This window comes from Plecotus auritus (genome assembly GCF_963455305.1).
Source record: "Plecotus auritus genome assembly, chromosome: 1".
Taxonomy (NCBI): domain Eukaryota; kingdom Metazoa; phylum Chordata; class Mammalia; order Chiroptera; family Vespertilionidae; genus Plecotus; species Plecotus auritus.
In genome coordinates, this window is record NC_137770.1 from 115,292,455 (window position 1) to 115,309,544 (window position 17,090).

A 17,090-nucleotide genomic window follows, 5' to 3' on the forward strand; every position below is an offset into this window, starting at 1 on the left:
CAGACCCAACAAGCTGCCTCTGCCCACACCCAAAAGCAGCTGGGAGCATGGCCCAAGAGAAAAGCAAAGATGGGTGAGCTGCCTGACAGCAACACCACCAGGCCCCAACCAACCCACAGAGGTGGGGCATAGCATGGAAAGTGACCAAAGTGTAAGCGTACTTAGGAGAAAGAATTTGAACAGGGATCAGCTGAGGGTAAAGGTGGTTCTCCTGGAACTCCAGTCCTGGGATTTGTGACCACCGGACAGGTGATCACACCAGTTATGGTTTCCCTTTGGGCCAAGGAGGGTCCAGACCCAGATTCTGCTGGGGCTGAGGGGAAGAGAGCCATTGCTGGTAGAGGCCCCTGGCTCCAGGAACCTCTGAAGAGGAGACCTGAGTTGCTTGAAATTGCTGGATTGGGCCTTCTTCAGAGGCAAAATCTAGGCTGGGTACCTTCTGGGGCCAGGACCAAACAGGTGCTGGGATCTGGCTGAGGCCCATGGACAGCATGAAACCTTTCCCTGCAACCTACATATTCAATCTGTAGCACCTGTCCTCCTCCAGGCAAGGGTCTGAGACTTGACTAAGACTCCCTCTCTCACACAGCCTCCTTCTTCGGTGAGAACCACCTGGAGGTGTTAGTGGCCACAGTTCTGACCAACATAGACCTACAGCTACAGTTCTCCACATCCCAGCGTGAAGCCCTGCTTCTCCTGGCAGCAGGCCCAACTGACCACCTCCTCCTGCAGCTCAATTCTGGACGCCTGCAGGTCAGTGACATCTCCCTGCTGAACTCTAACTTTCAATGGCCCCTCCCTAATCAGCTATGTGACCTTGTGCAAGTCATTTTCACCTTGGAGTCTCAAGTTCTCCACTGTGAGATGGACAACAGAATCCCAGAAGCTGTGAGTCCCTCATGAACTTGCTCTGCCCTCCTGTTCTCCAACCTCACTTCTTACCACAACTCTAGCTGGCCTTTAGGTGCTGATCACTCCAATGGCTTTCAGTTCCCTGGTTATCTATGGTCTCTTGCTGCCAGGTGTTTTCTCACCAACTCCCTGCACCTGTCTAACACTAGTCTCTCCTTGAGGTCTCAGCATGGACATTTCTCCCTCCCCCTAACCCCCCACCGCACCCAGTGAACACCTGGGCTCTGCATAGCAACAATCATGTCTGTAGATGATGGTAACAACAGTACTGCCACAGCTTCCTCATTTTTCCATTTAATACTTCAAGTCACTACAAGCTATATTAGCAAGAATTCCTCTGGCTCTCTCTTGAGGCTTCTCCCTAACCATGAAGAGTTTGAGAACCCAAGGTCTTAGTCCAAATGAGAGTCAGCTGATTCCAGACCACACTGAGGAGAGGACTATCCCCCATCAATCCATCTGCTGCTGCCATTGCTTCTCACTGCCATAAGATATCACTGTTAAACCTGGTCTGGTATAGCCTGATCCTGATACCCTTTCTCTCTGCCAGATGCAATAAGGCCACACCCCTACAGAGGTGCTCCATACTTGGACTGCCATGGTCTCATTAATAGTGCTCTGCTCTTTCAGTTCCTCTATTCTGCCAAGACCTGTTCTGCCTTCTGGTTGTGGGAGCACTGCACCAGAGTCAGTTCTGGTGTCAATGTCCTGGAGACAGAACCATGTCCCTCTTCTCTCCCTAAGGATCTCCCCTCACTTTAGGTCATGGAGCTTTTCTTACTAAACCTTCACAATGCAGAACCTCTGGTTGGGGTCCCCATCCCTGAATAGTGAGCCTGGCTGCTTTGGTAACCCTCCATGTTTGCCCCACTCAGGGCCCTCAGCAAGGGGTTCCCAGGTGCCCATGATGGAATCTTTTATATTCCAAAGTAATTTTTCTAGCATCTCTCAGCCAAGGAAAGAGGGAACAAATTTTTTTAAAATCCAGATTTAATGTCTAGGAGAGCATCCTCTAGATATATGTTATTTGTGGATAGGGGCCACATCTGACTCATATCAAAACCCAGTGGCTGTCCAGGCCTCATAGGGATCACTCTGGTGAGTGTTTGGAAAATAAGAGATGACAGGAACGAGAGAGAGGTGGCATGAGAAGACCTTGTCCTAGGCCCTAGGGATCAACTATGCTTTTCCAGCAAAAGTGGTAGATTCACATGGCTGCCTTCCCTACTCCCCGTCTCTCCTCAGGTCAGACTTGTCCTAGGCCGGGAGGAACTGAGGCTGCAGACCCCATCAGAGATGCTGCTGAGTGACTCCGTCCTCCACACAGTGGGGCTAACAATGTCAGGTGGCTGGGCCTGGTTGTCAGTCGATGGGCTCCTCAACACTTCAGCCCCAGTCACAGGGGGGCCGCTGAAGGTCCCCTACGGGCTCTTTGTGGGGGGCACTGGAAGCCTGGGCCTGCCCTACTTGAGGGGAACCAGCCGACCTCTGAGGGGTTGCCTCCATGCAGCCACCCTCAATGGCCACAGCCTCCTTCAGCCACTAACCCCAGATGTGCATGAGGGCTGTGCTGAAGAGTTTTCTGCTGGTGATGATGTGGCTCTGGGCTTCTCTGGGCCCCACTCACTGGCAGCCTTCCCTCCTTGGAGCACTCAGAATGAAGGCACCCTGGAGTTTACGCTCATCACAAGGAGCCAGCAGGCACCCCTGGCCTTCCAGGCAGGTGGTCAGCATGGGGACTTCATCTACTTGGATATATTTGAGGGCCACCTGCGAGCTGTGGTCGAGAAAGGCAAGGGCACTGTGTTGCTCCACAACGGTGTGCCTGTGGCCGATGGGCAGCCCCACGAGGTCAGTGTCCACATAGATGCTCACCAGCTGGAAATCTCCGTGGACCAGTACCCAACACGTACTTCCAACCGTGGGGTCCTCAGCTACCTGGAGCCACGTGGCAGTCTTCTCCTTGGGGGGCTAGATGCAGAGGCCTCTCACCACCTCCAGGAACACCGCCTGGGCCTGGCAGCGGGGGCTGTCAGTGTCTCCCTACTGGGCTGCATGGAGGACCTCAGCATCAATGGCCAGAGGTGGGGGTTCCGGGAGGCCTGGCTGACTCGCAACATGGTGGCCGGCTGCAGGCCTGAGGAAGATGAATATGAGGAGGATGCTTATGGCCCCTACGAAGTTTTCTCCACCCTGGCACCTGAAGTTTGGCCAGCCCTGGAGCTGCCTGAGCCCTGCATGCCTGAACCTGGGCTGCCTCCTATCTTTGACAATTTCACCCAACTGCTAACCATCAGCCCCTTGGTGGTGGCTGAGGGTGGCACAGCCTGGCTTGAATGGCGGCACGTGCAGCCCACCCTGGACCTGAGAGAGGCTGAACTGCGCAAATCCCAGGTGCTGTTCAGTGTGAGCCGTGAGCCGCGCCACGGCAAGTTAGAGCTGGACATTCCGGGCGCGCGGACTCGGCAAATGTTCACTCTCCTAGATGTGGTGAACCGCAAGGCCCGCTTTGTCCACAATGGCTCTGAGGACACCTCCGACCAGCTGGTGCTGGAGGTGTCAGTGACAGCTCAGGGGCCCGTGCCCTCCTGCCTTCGGAGGGGCCAAACTTACCTTCTGCCCATCCAGATAAAACCTGTAAATGATCCGCCCCGTGTCATCTTCCCACATGGCAGCCTCATGGTGATCTTGGAACACACACAGAAGCCACTGGGGCCCGAGGTTTTCCAGGCCTATGACCCAGACTCCACCTGTGAGGGCCTTACCTTCCAACTCCTGGCTACTGGCCCCGTGGAACGCCGAGACAAACCCGGGGAGCCAGCAACCGAGTTCTCCTGCCAGGAGCTGGAGGCAGGCAGCCTTGTCTATGTCCACAGTGGTGGGCCTGCCCAGGACCTCATCTTCCGGGTCAGCGATGGGATGCAGGCCAGCTCCCTGGCCACACTGAAGGTGGTGGCTGTCCGGCCAGCCATTCAGATCCGCCACAACACAGGGCTGCGCCTGGCCCAGGGCTCTGCTGCACTGGTCTTGCCCACCAACTTGTCAGTGGAAACAAATGCTGTAGGGCAGGATGTGAGTGTGCTATTCCGAGTCACTGGAGCCCTGCAGTTCGGGGAGCTGCAGAAGCAGGGATCAGGCGGGGCAGAGGGTGCAGAATGGTGGGCCACGCAGGCCTTCCACCAGCGGGACTTGGAACAGGGCCGCATGAGGTACCTAAGCACTGACCCACAGCACCATGCTGAGGACATGGTGGAGAATCTGACCCTGGAGGTGCAGGTGGGTCAGGAGACCCTAAGCAATCTGTCCTTCCCAGTGACAATCCAGAGAGCCACTGTGTGGCTGCTGCGGCTGGAGCCACTGCACACTCAGAACACCCGGCAAGAGGCCCTTACCACAGCCCACTTGGAGGCCACCCTGGAGGAGGCAGGCCTGAGCCCCACCACTTTTCACTATGAAGTGGTTCAGGCCCCTAAGAAAGGTAATCTGCGACTCCAGGGCATGCGGCTATCAGAAGGTCAGAGCTTCACCCAAGATGACCTGCAAGCTGGTAGGGTGACCTATGGGGCCACTGCACGTGCCTCAGAGGTGGTCGAGGATGTCTTCCATTTCCGTGTCACAGCTCCACCACACTTCTCCCCACTCTACACCTTCCCCATCCATATTGGTGGTGACCCAGATGCTCCGGTCCTCACCAATGTTCTCCTCTCAGTCCCTGAAGGTGGTGAGGCTATCCTCTCCGCTGACCACCTCTTCGTCAAGAGTCTCAACAATGCCAGCTATCTCTATGAGGTCATGGAGCGGCCCCGCCATGGGAGGTTGGCATGGCAGGGGACACAAGACAAGACCATCATGGTAACATCCTTTACCAATGAGGACCTGCTGCATGGCCGGCTGGTGTACCAGCATGATGACTCTGAGACCACAGAAGATGATATCCCATTTGTAGCTACCCGCCAGGGGGAGGGCAGCGGTGGCATGGCCTGGGAGGAGGTACGCAGTGTCTTCCGAGTGGCCATCCAGCCCGTGAATGACCACGCCCCTGTGCAGACGATCAGCCGCATCTTCCACGTAGCCCGGGGTGGGCAGCGACTACTCACTACAGATGACGTGGCCTTCAGTGATGCTGACTCTGGCTTTACTGATGCCCAACTGGTGCTGACCCGCAAGGACCTCCTCTTTGGCAGTATTGTGGCTGTGGATGACCCCATGCGGCCCATCTACCGCTTTACTCAGGAGGACCTCAGGAAGAAGCGAGTACTATTCGTGCACTCCGGGGCTGACCGCGGCTGGATCCAGCTACAGGTGTCTGATGGGCAGCACCAGGCCACCACACTGCTTGAAGTGCAGGCCTCAGAGCCCTACCTCCGTGTGGCCAATGACTCTAGCCTCGTGGTCCCTCAAGGAGGCCAGGGCACCATCGACACATCTGTACTCCACCTGGACACCAACCTAGACATCCGCAGTGGGGATGAGGTTCACTATCATGTCACAGCTGGTCCACACTGGGGGCAGCTGCTCCGGGCAGGCCAGCCAGCCACAGCCTTCTTTCAGCGGGATCTGCTGAATGGGGCCATTCTCTACAGCCACAACGGCAGCCTCAGCCCCCATGACACCCTGGCCTTCTCTGTGGATGCAGGGTCTATGCATACGGATGCCACCCTACAAGTGACCATTGCCCTAGAAGGGCCACTGGCCCCACTGCACCTGGTCCAGCACAAGAAGGTCTATGTCTTCCAAGGAGAGGCAGCTAAGATCAGAAAGGATCAGCTGGAGGTAAAGGGCTGGGAGATGAGCAGCATATGGGCCTTCATGCTGTGCGTGCTTGGATGTTTCCGGTATGCCTGTGGTGGCTTCTGGGTCAGGTGTGTGTACATGTCTTGGGTATGCTCCTGTACACATGTTGTGTGCCCAAGAGTTTCTGGGGGATTTGTTGTACATAAAGCTACCTGTGCAATGTGTGTACCTCCACATGTCATGTGCATATGTGTACATGCTGTGGTTAACCATGCATGTTTCTGGGCCCCTCCCAGACCACAAAATCTCTGAAGTTGAGCCTAAGAATCTGTATTCTAGTAACAATAAGTTCTCTGGAGGGTTTTCTTGGACACAAACTTTGATGACTACAGGCCTTGGAGATAGGCTTAGCTGATCCCCAGGCTCCCATGTTCTCAGCTCTTTTCCCAGACCTCAGACCAGGACTCATGGTCTGAAGAGAGCTGCTGAACACCCAGGAACCTCACAGAGCAACCACAGGCCTCCCAGCAGGCCCACTGACTTGCTTTGTGATCTCAGGCCAGTCTCTTGCCCTTTCTGGACCTTATTCTCCTATACTGTCAATTTCTGAGCCCCTTGTGGTTCTGGCTCTCTGGGCTTTTGTCAGAATGTGACTATATATATCTGGCATCAGGCTGACTTTGCCCTGGAGGAGGCAGCATTTGAGCCAGGCTTTTGAAGAGTCTGGGATTTCAATTAGCAGGAAATGGGGGGAACCATATTACAGGAAGAGGGACAAGTCCAGGCAAAGGCACAGAATCAGGAATGTGAACTTGGGGGTGGACAATCAGATGAGGGAGCACCCAGCAGCCCTTGATCTGGACAGGGTCTGCAAGTTCCATGGAGCCTATAGTGTCTTAGAGTCTGTGCCTCAAGAAGGATGGGGCGCTCTCTGGTGGTAAGAAGTGACAATAGTGGGGGCGGGGCAGCGTGTGTGTGTGTGTGTGTGTGTGTGTGTGTGTGTGTGTGTGTACATGTGGGATGATTGTGTGTCTCTATTCACACGTCAGTATTTGGTAAAATTATATGTCTATGTCACTGAATCTGAGGATGTGTAATTGTCTACATCTCAGGGAGTATGTCTCAGAGGTCATGACAGCCTCCCTTGTGCCTATGGTGAGTCCCTGTGACCCTCTGTTAACCAGGCAGCCCAGGAGACAGTGCCACCCGCAGACATTGTGTTCTCAGTGAAGACCCCACCAAGTGCTGGCTACCTGGTGATGTTGTCTCACGCCACCCCTACAGCCGAGCCGCCCAGCTTGGACCCCGTGCAGAGCTTCTCTCAGGAGGCCGTGGATGCGGGCAGGGTCCTATACCTGCATTCCCGCCCTGAGTTCTGGAGTGATACCTTCTCCCTGGATGTGGCCTCAAGCCTGGGTGCTCCCCTCAAGGGTATCCACATGGAGCTGGAGGTGCTGCCCACCACCATCCCACTGGAGGCACAGAACTTCAGTGTCCCTGAGGGTGGCACCTGCACCCTGGCCCCTCCGCTGCTCCGCATCACTGGGCCCTACTTTCCCATGCTGCCAGGCCTTGTCCTGCAGGTGTTAGAATCACCCCGGCACGGGGCCTTGCGGAGAGAAGAAGACCTTCAAAACAGGACCCTTAGCACCTTCTTCTGGAGAGAGGTATGCTGTCAGAGAGGTCCCAGGGGTACAGTCCAGTTCTGGGGGCAGAGTGAGGGAGCCTATGGGTGCGCAGTCTGGGGATGTGTGAAGAGAGGAGACATGGAGCCCACCTTTATGGAGCATGTTTGCTTCAGATGCCTTACCTCATTCCTTCACCAGGTAGATAGAAATGATGATCCCATTTCCTTCACTCCTTCATTCCTTTACTCGGGGAGAAAGGGCTATCTCCACCTCCAGAAACTGAAGTGCTAAGGGACTCAGTCTCCTCCCCGACCCAAGGGCAGGGCAGGAAGGGTGCTGAACCTGACCTCCAGCCCTGGGCCGGCCTGCAGGTGGAAGAACAGCTGATCCACTATGTTCATGATGGGAGCGAGACACGGACAGACAGCTTCATCCTAGTGGCTAATGCCTCAGAGATGGACCGCCAGAGCCACCCCATATCCTTTGCCATCACCATCCTGCCTGTCAACGACCAACCCCCTGTCCTCACCACAAACACAGGCCTGCAGGTGAGAGCATTCTAGAACCACCTCCCATCCCACCCCCTCCTGGAGAAAGGCCCAACACACAGCTTCCCCCTCTCTGAGCCTCAGTTTCCTCCTCCTTAAAATAGGGACAATGTCACGTGCCTCACTAGGTTGTTGGGAAGAGGGAAGAGCTATTGCACTGAAAATAGAACACAGGTGTGAGGTTTTCTTCTTGGAAACTTATAAGTGCAGGAGGCAACCTTGAGAATGGCCATGCTTGGCACTGCTCTTTCCTGGGCTCACTTTCAACAGAAGTGTTTTTCTATGGCTTAGGACCAGAATTCCTGAAGAAAGTTCTTTCAAGCGCTTAAGGGTGGACTCCAGGTGAGGAGCCATCAAGCTCCCCACTTCCACCCCCAGCAAGTAAATCTCACAGTTTGGCTCCCCAAGTCCCTGCCCCCACATGGAGCACAGCAGTGGTGCCCTCATTCAGCAGAGGTGGAAGTTGAAGCCCATACAGGTGACAAAACTTCTCTACGGTCTCAAAACTAGTTATTGGTGGAACAGAAATGGTGTGGTTTCACCCAGCAAGACAGCGATGGACAGGGTGTGGACTCCAGGTCAGCAGGAGACATGCGAGGCTTCGAAAGAGGGCTGACAGGCTGTCTGTGACATGAGCACTGGGCATTTTTGTGGTATAGGATGTGCCTTGGGGAGCAGCTCAGTGGTAGGGAGACCAGCAAAAGGTGAGGTATAGGCTAAGGGCTGTTCCCCTACCCACCCACCCCCACCCCCACCCCCGCCCTCAGGGAACAGTCAGGTGGTGCTATGTGGAAGCTCAGCCACCAGGTGGTGGTGTCCACTGTGTTCATGCCAGGAGCCTCCAACCATAGTGGCATTCCTTCTAGAGCTCTGGCAGGGGTCAGCTGGGGCTAGGGGAGGGAGTCCAGGCATCCCAGAGACCTTAGTTCTCCAGGTTTGGAAGCCCCTCCCCAATACTGCTCAAAGGTGTTGACCCAGCAGGACATGTAACAGGACTCTGGGAATGGGATCCTGCCCTGCTGGCAGGTAGGAGGGCTGAGGGAGGTTCCCCTTCACTCTGAGCATAGGAGGGGCAGTCCACATCCAGCAGGCCTCACCCACCCACTGAGGCTTGTGACTGCCCTATTCCCAGTGTTGCTTCAGTGCTTCAGGGTGGTGGCCAACCATCAGCCTCTCCAGCTGTCCCTGCCTCCCATCCCCTCCCTCACCTGGAAGGGGAGCCCATTTCTAAATATCCTGGGCAGGCAAAAATTACTGTTCCCAGTCCCTGCCTCCCATACTCACTATGGAGGGTCTGAGGGAGACCTCTGCCCTGCCAGTGAGACAACCAGATTAAGCAGTGCTGTTGGCCAGGCTTGGAGGGTTCTGGGGTTGAGAAGCCTATGAGAGTAAGAGCTGGAAGCTTCCTGAGGTAGAGGGACATGAGCTGTCCTTGAGGGACAGTCAAGATTAGGGCAGATGGGAGCAGGAAGCCTGGACATGGGGTACCTGGGGTAACAGAGGAAGGTGAATAGGGTGGGACCCTTTGTGCAGATGAGCCCAGAATGGCCATTGGTGGGGGCAGAACCTTCACAGGCCTGTGTCCCCAGATGTGGGAGGGGGGCACTGTGCCCATCCCTGTGACAGCCCTTAAGGGCACAGACGGCGATTCAGAGCCCGAGGACCTGGTCTACACCATCGAGCAGCCCAGCAATGGACGAGTAGTGCTGCAGGCGACACTGGGCACTGAGGCCCACAGCTTCACACAGGCCCAGCTGGACAGTGGGCTTGTGCTATTCTCACACAGAGGTGGGTGCTTAGATGTGGGGACACCCTGAGGACAGGGTACCAGCATGGGCCAGTGATACCCAATTCCACATCTGCCCTCAGGAGCCCTGGATGGAGGCTTCCACTTCAGCCTCTCTGATGGCAAGCACACTTCCCCTGGACACTTCTTCCACGTGATGGCCCAGAAGCAGCCGCTTCTTTCACTGGAGGGCAGCCGAACGCTAACTGTCTGCCCAGGTGGGTCTGCCAAGTGTGGGTGGCACATCAGGGTCATGCTGCCTCTCCAGAAGTCACAGGCCTTGCCCTGGCCCCTGGTCTGAGTCTGACAGGCCCTTTTTGCCTCTCATAGGATCTGTCCAGCCACTTAGCAGCCAGAACCTGAGAGCCAGCTCCAGCACAGGCACCAACCCTCACCATCTGCTCTATTGGGTGGTACAGGGCCCCCAGCTTGGCCGGCTGTTCCACACCCAGCAGGGCAGCACTGGGGAGGCCCTGATGAACTTCACTCAGGCTGAGGTAAGGGCTCAACTCTCTACAGCCACATCTCAGGTGGCCCACTCCACCATGGACATACGTGGATACCGGTACCAGATGCAGCATAGTTGGCAGCACACTCCCTGAACCTCCTCTGATCCAGGCCACGCATGCCTTAGGCCCTTAAGGCAAATGGGACTTAGTGTTCCATGGTGAGAGAGAAAAATGCAGGAGGTCAAGGTGACAGGGGCTCAGAACAGGGATCAGGTCCTGGGACTTGGCTTCTAGAAGGAAAATGAAGTTGGACCCTAGGAGTGTGCACTGGGTGGGGGACACTAGTAAACCCCAGTGGCTGGTGAGGGGCAGTGTTTGGTTCAGGGGATGGAGTTTGAGATGAAGGCAGCCCTGAATGGAGGCTTCCCCTGGACAATTTGGGCCTGTGGACAGATGTATGAGCTTGGGTCTCAGGTCAGGAGCCAGCAAGAAACAGAGTGGGTCCTGGGAGCATGAGAGTGGACAGAAGGCAGCTGAGTAGGTCCAGTGGGGAGTGGAGCTGCCATCTGTCCATCACTGCAGTTTCAAGGCTTGGCTGTCCTAAAACACAGCAGAGGCTAACAGTAAACACTCAGACTACAGGGCTGCTGGGATCACAGAGCTCTGTGCTAACAGTACCAGTACCAGCAGCCATCACTTAACACTCCTTCTATGTGCAAGAGGTGCCAGGGAAGCCTTGGTTCTCCCAAAGGCAGAGCAGGTAGGGAGCTTTTAGGCCTCAGAAAAGGAGAGTCTTTAATGGTGGTAGGATATGTTTCTAGGGTCTTTCATATCAACATCCACTAGGCCTGGGTTCTTGGTTCTCTTGGAGCCCTGGCTTCTGCTATGTCCTCTTCCTGCCCCTCCCTATAATGAAATAGTCAGTAAGCCGGAGGCTGCAGCAGCTGTGCACCTGAGTCCCTGGGAGCCTTTGTCATCAGATGCCCAGGAAGTGGGAGGGAATGCACTAGGCCTCCTGAGCCCTGCCCCCACCCTACAGTGCTTCTCCCCACATCCCAGTAGTCTGAAGGACCAGGTTGAACAGTCAACAGGGGGTAGGCTGGCAGTGCCATGCAGAGGAGCATGGCAGAGACCCATCTGCCCTTGGGGAAGGGGGCTAGGGAGGACTTGGTGCTATCTGACATCACCACTGCCCCACAATACTCTGAGCTGGGTGGGTCAGGGAACAGGTGTCCCCACTTTGCAGATAAGAAATCTGAAGGTCACAGAGGTCAGATGACGTTATTCAGAGCACATGGCTAATAAGAAGCAAAGCTAGGATTGTGCCTTCTGACTGTTAGTCCAAGGTTTCTTTCCCTAGAGGACACTGCTTGCTCCCAGAGCTCGGGGACCCTCTCCACTCTGCCTGTGATTTGCCCCACCCTCAACCAGACCCCTCCCACCCAAGATGCTCCTGTACCCAGGCATTCAGCCTCCCACCCCCACTCCCAGGGGTCTTCATTTCCTTCCTGCCCACCCTTCAGCCTAGGCCAAAGGTCACATCTGGCTGTCCTTGCAGGCCACATCTGGCCAACAGCCTGCACAATGCATTTAATATTTTTTAATTAATGGTCAGCGTACAACCTAGAAGATTTCAACTAAAAAAAATAATTTCCAGTTTTTTAAAAATCCTGTGTTCCCTCTTACAGCAATCAGCTGAGAAGCCACCAACCCTTTAAGTAGGCTGTGCTCTCCAGTCATCACAACCCTTCTCTCCTAAAGTCTTCCACACCAATCAGTTTCCATGTTGCTATTGCACAAGTCCTTTTTTTCTGAGTGAATGAAAATAGTTCTGTGTCTTCTAAAAGGAGAAAACAAAAGATAAGCCAAGAGAACACATTAGGATCAGAAGCGGGGAGGAACTTCTTTATGGAAATGAAGAATATGCCTGGTGTTTAACATGTAGACAGCCCTAGCAAGCAGCAGGTTGGCTGGACTGGACTTGCTAAGGAAGGGTGGTCATAGGTGAGGTTGAAAGGGTAATGGGGTCATAATGGGGTCTCTGTAGTCAAATGATAAGCTATTGCACAATCTGAGCAAGAGTGACATGACCTTACTTTTTAAAGGCTCATTCTGGTTTTTGTATTAAGAACAAAATGTAGAGAGAGGGGAGAAGGGGCCAAAGCAGGCCACAGTTAGGAGAGCTATCACCATAGTACAGGCCAGAGATGATGGGGTGTGGGAAGAGGAGGGAAGTCAGGGGTGATGCCAGAGTTTGGCCTGAGCCATTGGAAGAACAGAGCTGTTATCTTCCGCATTGGGAGGATGGAAAGGGGGGCAGGGCAGGAGTCTGCATGGTGCATGCAGAGTTTGAGATGTCCACTATACAACCCCAAGAAGCTGCCAAGGACGCAAGTAGATACGAGAGGCAGGGGTTCCAGAGAGAGCAGTCCGGGTGGGAGATACATATAAGGGGATCATCACATAGCTGGCATTGAGGACTGAATGAGAGCAGGTGGGGCCTGCCTGTAGATGGAGAATCTCAAGGCCAAGTCATAGATGTCGGGGAGAACAGGAGGGACCAAAAGAGTCTGTGAAGAAGCAACTACTAAGGTAGGAAGAAAACCAAGACAAGGGGCCATCCTGGAGAAGTTTGCATTAGAGGAAGGGATGCTCACATATGGCATCCAAGGCAAGAGGAGGCCTGACAACCCACCATTGGATCTAACAACACGGAGGCCACTGGTGCCCCTGGTCAGAACAGGAGCAAAGCCTGGGTGGAGTACACTTAGAACATCATGGGGGAGTGTGGGCTATTTTTTTCTTTTTTTTAAATATATTTTTATTGATTTCAGAGAGGAAGGGAAAGAAAAAGAGAGATAGAAACATCAATGATGGGAAAGAATCATTGATCAGCTGCCTCCCGTACGTCCCCTACTGGAGATTAAGCTCACAACCCGGGCATGTTCCCTGACCAGGAATCAAACATGACCTCCTGTCCGATAGGTCTACACTCAACCACTGAGCCATGCCAGCTGGGCAGTGTAAGCTATTCTTTTTGCAGTTTGCTACAAAGAACAGCAAGGGGAAGGTGGCAAATGTTTGTGGGAAAAGTGAATCAAGTTTTTTTCTTTAAGGTGGAAGAAAGAATAATATGGCTGCATAATGATGGGAATGATCCATTTGGGGCAAAATTGACACCATACGAAAAAAAAAAAAGGGAGAAGGTAAAAGAGGTGTACTCAGTAGGCAAGAGGGGCAGGGATCAGTGCAAAGAGGAAAGACCTCTGTTGGGAGAAATAAGGTAGAATATTGCTTTCCCCAGAGGCTCAGAGAAGAGAGTTGCCCAAGGTGGCAAAGCCTGGGTCTGCCATATGACTGCCTAGTGGTGGCCCCTGAGACAGTGAGAGTGCACATTACAGACACAGAGGCAGGCATAACTGGGAGAGCCTAGAATGAGGCTAGGAGGCTACCGCCATAATCCAGGGATGGTCTGAGGGAGGTGCCAGCCTGGAAGGAGACTGCTGGGCACAGAGGCTGGACCTGCCTTGTTCCAACAGTGGTGGTCTCCCACAGGTGTATGCCGGGAATGTTCTCTATGAGCACAAGATGCCTGCTGAGCCCTTCTGGGAGACCCATGACACTCTGAAGCTCCGTCTGGCCTCACCTCCTGCCCCTGATGTAGCCACCACCCTTGCTGTGGTTGTATCTTTTGAGGCTGCCTGTCCCCAGCGCCCCAGCCGTCTCTGGAGGAACAAAGGTGAACAGTATGATAGGCTGGCAAAGTCAGGAGGACACTAGGAGAGGCCCAGAGAGGAGTGGACTCAAGACCAGGGTCAGCTCCCAGGACCTGGGATGTTATAGGGAGGGTGGGCAGATAGAGAGGCTTTGAGGTCCAAGGGGAGACATGGTCCTTGTTCCTCCTGAGAACTCTGAACCCCATCCTGGGGTACCTGGTCTGAGGAGGGAGGCAAACCTTGCCTTGGGGGCCCCAGCCTGAGGGTCCATGGCTCTTCCCTCAGTGGACTGAGCCTTCATAGCCTGTGTTTTACCCACAGGTCTCTGGGTCTCCAAAGGCCAGCGGGCCAAGATTACCAGGGCTGCCCTTGACGCCTCCAACCTCCTGGCCAGTGTTTTGTCATCTCAGCGCCCAGAACACGATGTGCTGTTCCAGGTCACACAGTTCCCTGCCTGGGGCCAGCTGCTGCTGTCTGAGGAGGCCCTCCATGCTGGGCAGCCCCACTTCCTGCAGTCCCAGCTGGCCTCAGGGCAGCTGGTGTATGCCCATGGTGGCGGGGGCACTCAGCCAGATGGCTTCCACTTTCATGCCCACCTCCAGGGGAAGGCAGGGGCCTCCTTGGCAGGACCCCAAACTTCAGAGGCCTTCACCATCACGGTGCAAGATGTGAATGAGGGGCCACCTCTGCCACAGGCCTCCATTCCACTCCGGCTCACCCGCGGCTCCCGTGCCTCAATCTCCAGGGCCCAGCTGAGTGTGGTGGACCCAGACTCAGCTCCTGAGGAGATCGAGTTCAAGGTGCAACGAGCACCCCACAATGGCTTCCTGAGCCTGGCAGGGGCCAGTGCGGGCCCTGTGAGGCGCTTCACGCAGGGCGATGTGGATGCAGGGCGGCTGGCCTTCGTGGCCAATGGGAGCAGTGTGGCAGGCATCTTCCAGCTGAGCGTGTCTGACGGGGCCAGTCCACCCCTGTCCATGTCCCTGGCCGTGGACGTCTTGCCATCCACCATTGAGGTGCAGCTGCAGGCACCCCTAGAGGTGCCCCAAGCCTTAGGGCACTCCTCACTAAGCCGGCAGCAGCTCCGGGTGGTTTCAGATCAGGAGGAACCAGACGCCACATACCACCTCACCCAAGGGCCTCAGTATGGGCATCTCCTGGTGGGAGGGCATCCAGCCACAGACTTCAGCCAGGTCCAGGTAGACCAGGGTGAGGTGGTCTTTGCTTTCACCAACTTCTCCTCCTCTCATGACCACTTCAATGTCCTGGCACTGGCTAGAGGTGCCAATACATCAGCCACAGTGAATGTCACTGTGAGGGCTCTGCTGCATATGTGGGCAGGTGGTCCGTGGCCCCAGGGTGCCACCCTACGCCTGGACTCCACCATCCTAGATGCAGGTGAGTTGGCCAACTACACAGGCAGTGTACCCTGTTTCCGGCTCCTGGTAGGACCCCGGCATGGCCGTGTGGTCCGTATGCCCAGGGACGGCCAACCTGTGGAGCAATTCACACAGCAGGACCTTGAGGATGGAAGGCTTGGGCTGGAGGTAGACAGACCAGAGAGTAGGTCCCCTGGCCCCGCAGGTGACAGTCTCACTCTTGAGCTGTGGGCAAGAGGTGTGCCACCTGCTGTGGCCTCGCTGGACTTTGCCACCGAGCCTTACAATGCAGCCCAGTCCTACAGCGTGGCCCTGCTTAGTCTCCCTGAGGCTGCTCAGACAGAAGCAGGGAGACCAGAGAGCAGCCCTCCAACTGGTGAGCCACGGCCAACAGCCTCCAGCCCCGTGCCACCTGTGGCCAGAGGGGGCTTCCTGGGCTTCCTCGAGGACAACATGTTCAGTGTCATCATCCCCGTGTGCCTGGTCCTCCTGCTCCTGGCACTCATCTTGCCCCTGCTCTTCTATCTCCGTAAACGCAATAAGACGGGCAAGCACCACGTCCAGGTGCTGACAGCCAAGCCCCGCAACAGCCTGGCTGAAGACATGGAGACCTTCCGCAAGGTGGAGCCCGGCCAGACCATCCCACTCACGGCTGTGCCCGGCCAGAGGCCCCCACCAGGGGGCCACCAGGACCCAGAGCTTCTGCAGTTCTGCCGGACATCCAACCCTGCCCTCAAAAATGGCCAGTACTGGGTATAAGGACTGTCCTGGGCCCAGACACTGACAGGACAGGGACAGGCTTGCTCAGGCCCAGGCCCCATTGCTCCCATGCCCTGATACTGTCTGAGTGTCCACAAAGCCAGAAAGACCTGAGGACACCAGGGATGGAGGGTGCTGGGAGGATGTTTCAGGGGTCTGGGACAGAGTGGAGTCAAAAACTGGGATCTCCCCAGCTCACTCCATGCCTGGAGAACTACAAGGAGCCAAGGACAGAGGCAGGCTTGGGGAGTCAGTCCCCTGCCCTGGAGCTAGTTTAGGCTATCAAAACCAGAGCAACCTCCTACATGGGTCAGGACTCTGGGTACTGGGTCTGTGACCTCAGGTGAGTCACCCCTAACCTTCTTAAGGGCAAGGAGAAAAAAGGAAAGGGAGGGGCAGGCAAGGTTCCTAGGTGATCCCTCCAAGTCAGGCCTCCCCTTGTCTCTGCCCCAGGGTTGAGAGAAAAATGTTTCCCCTGGTCTTTTAGGGAAATGGTATTTCCTGGAGCGGAGGAAGAGAGAGCCCCTCCACCCTCTGGAAGGCAGAAGCTAGTAGAATATGCTCAGAGTGCAATGTGGGCGGGTTGCTCTGGTGATGGGTTTATTTAAGGGAGAATGCAAGGAAAGTATTTAACATGGTGCTGAGCTAGCCCAGATTGATGGAGTCCCTGGCAGTGTGAGATGGAGGAGGGTCTGGGGCCAGTTCATTACCACCTACATGGGATGAGGGCTAAGCAAGCATGCGTGCGTGGCCCTGCAACAGGTTGGGCTGGGGAGCATGTGGGATCTGAGGCCATGGGCACTGTACTGCCTGTGCTCCCCTGAGGACTAGAGGGCAGGCAGTTTGGGACACTCGGCTCCATGGGGCCTGGATAAACAGTGCTTCAGAGGTTCTGGACAGCTGTGTGTTGTTTGTCTGACTGTGCACTGGGTCTTTGTCCACACCAGCCTGCATTCCCCTGGTCCCCAAAGCCAGCAGGGTGGCCAAGGCCACAGGAGCCCCGAACCTCCCCCTCCTGGGACCAGATCTCTGCTTCTTCTGTGGGATGGGACCAAAGCCCTTTGGTTTAGTACACGTGGGCTAGGCTCTCTCAAAAGAGCTTAAAGCAAAAAAGGAAACCAAGAGATATTCAGTGTCCAGCCCTAGATGTCTTAGCCTGAGTTTTGGCTTCCACAGACC

The 17,090-nt window shown here is 55.4% G+C and overlaps 2 protein-coding genes across 3 annotated transcripts in view; one reads left to right on the plus strand and one right to left on the minus strand.

Annotated features, from left to right (window-relative positions):
• Positions 1-16,801, plus strand: part of CSPG4 (chondroitin sulfate proteoglycan 4) — a gene marked incomplete at its 5' end in the record, with an annotated part of 36,326 nt that extends 19,525 nt beyond the window's left edge. The window contains 9 exons of the mRNA XM_080663893.1: positions 590-753; positions 2,158-5,685; positions 6,831-7,313; positions 7,646-7,822; positions 9,412-9,610; positions 9,692-9,826; positions 9,939-10,105; positions 13,613-13,796; positions 14,095-16,801. Coding sequence (XP_080520019.1) covers positions 590-753; positions 2,158-5,685; positions 6,831-7,313; positions 7,646-7,822; positions 9,412-9,610; positions 9,692-9,826; positions 9,939-10,105; positions 13,613-13,796; positions 14,095-15,911 — 6,854 coding nt within the window. The 3' untranslated portion in view covers positions 15,912-16,801. The remainder of the gene's footprint in view (positions 1-589; positions 754-2,157; positions 5,686-6,830; positions 7,314-7,645; positions 7,823-9,411; positions 9,611-9,691; positions 9,827-9,938; positions 10,106-13,612; positions 13,797-14,094) is intronic.
• SNX33 (sorting nexin 33) overlaps positions 1-17,090 on the minus strand; it is a 214,178-nt gene that overhangs the window by 143,531 nt on the left and 53,557 nt on the right. The window lies entirely within an intron of this gene.